The sequence below is a fragment of the Polyodon spathula genome, chromosome 5 (genome assembly GCF_017654505.1).
Source record: "Polyodon spathula isolate WHYD16114869_AA chromosome 5, ASM1765450v1, whole genome shotgun sequence".
Lineage (NCBI taxonomy): Eukaryota > Metazoa > Chordata > Actinopteri > Acipenseriformes > Polyodontidae > Polyodon > Polyodon spathula.
This window is the reverse complement of record NC_054538.1, coordinates 63,885,928-63,891,927: the sequence shown is the minus strand read 5'-3', so window position 1 is coordinate 63,891,927 and position 6,000 is coordinate 63,885,928. Positions and strand designations below refer to the sequence as shown.

At 34.9% G+C, this 6,000-nt stretch overlaps 1 protein-coding gene across 1 annotated transcript in view; it reads left to right on the top strand.

Moving 5' to 3' along the window:
• The first annotated feature begins 1,272 nt into the window (after positions 1-1,272).
• LOC121316432 (echinoderm microtubule-associated protein-like 6) overlaps positions 1,273-6,000 on the top strand; it is an 81,493-nt gene continuing 76,765 nt past the window's right edge. Inside the window, exon 1 of the mRNA XM_041251502.1 lies at positions 1,273-1,297. Within this exon, the coding sequence (XP_041107436.1) occupies positions 1,273-1,297 (25 nt within the window). The remainder of the gene's footprint in view (positions 1,298-6,000) is intronic.

The following is a 6,000-nucleotide window of genomic DNA, read 5'->3' as shown; positions in this document are numbered from 1 at the left end:
ATATATAATAAATTATAGAGAGGGAGTTATTTTATTTTGTATTTTAGTCAGATGCGTGTTGTCTCCCACAGTGCTCCCCACCCCCTCCCCTGTTTATAACGCTCTTTGGTTATAACGCTCAAATTGTGTCTCCCCCAAGACCCTATAGCGAGGGAGCACTGTAGTACCATTGTTGTGTGTGTAAATATCATTTAAAATGTTATAATACTATCACATTTCACATATTAAATACAAGTTTGTCCAATACACCTTAAAGAAAAGAAGTTGTAAATCAAATAATTGGCACAGCCCCTACTGCTTGCTGCCACCTGACTTTTTGGATTCCTCTTGTTTGTACTGCTGTTTGAAGTATGGCTCCAGGAAGAGAAATAGCCTACCACTCCCAGGAGTTAATAATAATGATTCACGCTGAAGAAGTTCCACTTTCACGAAGTCGATGAATGAAATGCTGTGCTCAGTGGGATACCCATGCATTACCCTCAGGAGTACTTTCTTGTGAAAAAAAAAAAAGAATGACCTTCTAGCAGTTTAATATGACATTGTTTTTCGTTATGTACTGTGTACCAGCTCTTGTGTGGAAATTCCAGTTTAGCTACTCATATCAGAAAACGTAGAGCAGTAGGTTTGTGTGTTTATTTAGGGATGATGACCAACACCCAACATGCATTAAAAATTTGTAACAAATCCATGAATCTATTATTATGATTGCATACAATGCAACATTTTCTATCTCAGAAATAATGTAACAGAAACTGTTTTGAGACAAACAACACAGTGCTGTGTTTAACCCTTGTTGAACTTCACTTACAAATAGGATCTGTTTTCACCCCCACTGGTAGTTCTGTGGTTAAAGTGTTCCCCTAAAAAATTGACTTTCTTTATTAGGTTCAGATTAAGTTAATTCCCACCATGCTGACCTTATACTGGGTCTGATTAACCTTGATTTTAATTAGCCCTCATATTATAGACAGCGTGTGTCTAAAAAGTCCACCTTTTTTATGTCAAATTATGTACAGTACCATTCTCCCAGCATACAGCGTTTTCTCAGGAGCACCATTTCTAACCTTTATAGACTGTAATTGATTACTAACTAGTCTGATTAATGTGTTGCAGGGAATTAAGAAATACATCAGTGTGGACGGGATGCATGCGTTGTTCACTGTATTAAGCAGCCTGACACAGAAATTGCGCTCGACATTGAAGGCACAGCTAGTCAGCTGTAGTTACAAGGTGTCGCCACCAAGGTACCAGCAGTGACAGCACTGAGCAGAAATGAGCATTGACCATGTCAACAATGGTAAGACCACATGGCACAGGGGAGACGGCAACAAAACAGTTAAAAAATAAAACACAGTGAAAACCCAGCTAGAAAATAAAGATTATCCTACAGGTGGCTGAGTGCTACCTCCACTAAAAGGAGGGTCCTGCTATCAGAGTGCGCTGCGCTACACACCCTTGCTATACTGGTTGGGGATCATTCCCTGATCCCGTGACGTCCGTCACAGCAAAATAAAGTATTAAGGACAGGCAAAAAATTAAGCAAATTTACCAAGCTGTTGGTAGCCACAAATGTGCTTTGCATTTAAAAATGCAAGTGTCTATCTGTCATACTTTACTGCAATAAAACTTTTTGTGAAAAAAAAACATGACGGACATTTACAGTTTAAAAAAAAAAAAATGTCAATAAGGAAAATATTATTAAAAAAATGACACATGTCCTACAATTGTAATTTCCCAGCCTGATGAACACTGAAAATATCAGCTGAAATTATATTATCAAAACAACCTTGATAGAAGGTCAAGATACCTGTATTTTTCAGTGTTGACTTAACCTGTTCATCTTGAAAAGTGGAAATTCATAAACTAGAGACTTCTAGCTTTCAAGTGATGTATGATATCGGTAAAATATGAATTTTCTATTTTGACTGTGTAGGACCACTTTAAACGGTTTCACCCATATTCTTTATTAGACTTTGCTATGCTTTTGCTATGGAGTCTCATTTCCTTGTATTAGACCCTCATTAAAGAAGCCTTTATGACTATAGCTACCTGCCAGATAGATTATAAAGATTTCCTAAGCTTATCCCTTACCTTGCCAGATCTTTTTGAGAAATCACAGTGTAGTTTTCTGACAGCAGGTACAGAAAAAAAAACAGGTACACATATAAGAGCAGTATGTGCTCTGTGCTAACTGTAATTGTATTAATAGTCCATTACTCTCAATTCAATCATCTGAGTCATACCAATTGGTTTATTTTAACTGAAAGTCAATTACATTAACTTACTTATACTGCATAAAACTGAAATCAGAAACTTCACTATTAGATGTTTAGCAATCATAACAATCATTTTCAAATACGTCTCAAGCAAGCATCCAACAAACACTGAATTTGAAGGACCCGTTGAGAATATTAGCAAAGTATTTCTTCTTCGTCTGTTTCTATTTCTTCATCTTTTTCAGAGCTCCCTAGTTTAATTTTTGGACTTGCACCTCACTTGCTGGTATGGTGACTCAGCATGCTAGATTTTAAATTGAGTTTTTTGAGTCTGAAATAAATTTGATGTGAAATAAATCTTTATCTTCTTACCATCTTCCTAAAGATATCATTTATTTAGTGATGGATGTGTTTTGATATCGATAATATCGAATGTATCCAAAACACAGAAATATAACTTATATATATTTAATATTTAATATTTATTTAAAAATCCATTACAGCATAGCAAGTGATATTCTTGTTAAAAAGTCAAGAAAACTGATGTTTAGCTAGTAGTTAGATACACCATGTTTATTTCACCAAAACCTCTCAAGTTTTGTGGAAAAGGTTATTGAAGCAAAAGGGTTAAAATAACCCACGATATCCCAATATGGAAATTATTATCGATATCAAACAATATAATATCAAAATATTGATACTGGTGCCCATCGCTACTTTTAATAATAAAGTTATCATGTAACATTGTAACAGTATTCAAGGTTGAGAAAACCCTGTTTCCATTGTAGGACTATCAGTAGAATTAGGTTAATGTACTTTTTTCTTTATTTCAACAGTATGCATAGCTGTGCTGATACTAATGAAGTCTATGTCTCTTACTTTAAACCCCAGTTGAAACCTGCTTTACAGACAAGCATAAGCACAGGCATTAGATCAATTACTTTCTCTTTGCACCTCCCGATTAAAATGGATGAGCCCAGTCTTGAGAAAAGCATTCACCAAATTAGTTCAGGCTTAAAATACAGTACCACAATCATAGTAAAAAACTATAAATACTTCTCAAAAACAAAGATATAAAAAGATAGCATACAATATCTAATAAGCACCACTAGATGTACAGTATGTAAAAATTTATAACATGGATGGACAGGGAGCCACACTATGCCCCCAGATTAGAATACACTTAATAATTGATACTAAAGAATGCCTTTAGAAAGTTTTATTATAAACTACCAAGTATTTTTCTCTAGATAAATAATAAAATATAAGTGTGACATACATACAGAGAGGCATACAAACCTCCATAGTATAATACACCGAAAAACTTCTTCTGCAGAAGGCTCTTAGCATGTTTCATCACACGTGAACAAGTGGTTCTCTTTTGTTCAGTACTACAGTAGATATAAGGCCTAGAAAATTGATAATTTGTTTAGTAACCAATGAGATTGCTTGTTTTAGTGTCCGACGTTTATATTAGGTTAGGCTGTGTCTATTTCAAGTCTATTTTTTTGTGCAGTCAAGCTGCTCCATAACAAAACCACTGACAAGGGCAAATAACTGTAATTAAAGATGTTTATCATCACCAAACAAGTATTTATTGCCAGCTGCAGTGTGGAGAAATACAAATGTACGTGTAAGGTTGTTGGTGATTATGTTTAGATCAAAATTATTCCTTTTCTATATAAACTTTGATCACAGATGTTTTATTTTCTACAATAGATTAGCCTCAATTAACCTCAATTAAATATCCTGTCATTTTAAAAGGACAGAAGGTGGTTTGGTATTTGATAAGCACTAAAATATTGCAAGCTCTCATATCTTCATTTTTGCAGTGTTTTCGTTCTGTATTGCTGTAAAATATGTGACGCATTGCTTTATTTAAGTCATGCCTAATCTAACTGGAGTTCTATAATTATGTGCATAAACTGTAGCTCATATTCGGTTTTAAATCCAGACTCCTGTTTTTTTGGGATGTTGGGTTGTTTGTTTCTGTGACAACTTCTGAGGCATATATTTTCTGGATGCCATTTCTGTTGGATTGATTTCAAAATGTGTACACAGTTTGTTAATGGTGGTGAAAAGAAACCCTCACAGTTGCAGATTACTGTAACAAAGGGTTCAGCTTAAACCACTAAAAAAACTACATACTGGCAATTAATGGGTCTATGAGCATAGCCATTTGTAGCACACATTGGTGTGATTTTCCATGTTAGGCAAACACCAGTCTGGTTGGCTTTAACTCTTGAGCTGTCTGAAACCATTTTCAGCTCATAAAGATCACTGCTTTATGCTTTTAGAGAAATTCTAAGTTATTCCGAATTTTTAAAATTCTCAGTTTTGTTACCTGTGTATCTGTGTACCTGGGTATTAGAAAATGAATTGAATTGCAGTTATAGAATCTCAGTTATTTTTCCTGTGAATATTCATTTTACTAGTACATGTACTGTTGACCAAACCTACCAGTTGATCAAGCTGGTGATTGACCCTAATTCTTAGGCATATGATGTGTGAGCCCTCATTGGTTTAAGTTCCACACGCACCTCCACTATTACCAATGAAGGTTTTTTTTTACCAATGAAATTTATTCGTGTGAAGAGACTTTTTTTTTTTTTTTTACATTGTGATTTTAATAATTATCATCCAAATTCCTTATTGCATGTGGTTTCAAAACTACTGGAAAAATGTATTCAAACACAGGGTATGCATTTTGTTACTGAAAATACATTTTTGGTAGCTACAGCAGTCAGGTTTCAGACCCTAAACCTGCCATTTGTGAACCATAGGCACTTCTTTCTATTCAGGACTACCCCTGGCAAGATGGAGACATTTGTTTTTGTGAGTCTATTCTAGTTCCCCATCTTCTTTTATTTGCAAACACTCAGAGAATGTGATGGGCTTTTGCATGTGGGTACTGTAGGTTTTGGGGTCCAGGGGCTAAGCCGGAAAATAGTGAGAAGGCAGTGTTAATATTGAGTGTACAAGAAGTATAGTGTGGTGCTAGTAAGTAATAGGTGGACGTGCGTTCAACATACTGTACAGTACTATATGTGTTCCTCTTGTATCCAACTCTGTTTTGACATGTTTTAGTTTTCTCTAGGCTGCTCTTGCCAACATAAATCTCCTGTTAAGCAACTGTGTCTTTCTCCATGAGTGCATTCTGCAATAGATAAATGCTCTTGCAGTGAAGATTATAGTTACAAGTCTCTTTCCTATAGTTACCATGTAATGGGCAAGCCATGTAGATATTCACAGGAGAATTTGCATGATCTGACTAAACTAAAGTGACTCCAATCAAGTGATCTAAAGAATAATTAAGTAATAATCACCTTAACTACTGGCTAATTAAAAAAAAAAAAAAAAAAAAAATTAGTAATGATTCATTGTGTCCATTATGTCACAGGTGTGTAGCGCCAGATACTATAGGAGCAACTTGATTCCTCTTTATCTCTTTGCATTTGTTTTTATTATAAAACTACCTCTCCCCCTTTCTTTAAACTAAAGAGACTGACACACAAAAATGTTTAAACCTGCCTTTCAGAGCCTCTAAAAGATTCAATCAGGAAGGAAAACCATATAAAACATGATATCATCTGATACAGTGGCTGAAAGTCTTAACATTAGTATGTATCAAACATACAATAAAGTTTCTGAATTAATAAGTACATAACAAGAACTGTCTCGAGAGACACAGCACAGATGCCATAATAAACTAACAAGGGAATTAGTGGAATCAGCTCAAGTAAATGAATATTGCACTTTAGAACAGTAAATGTACACTATTTCT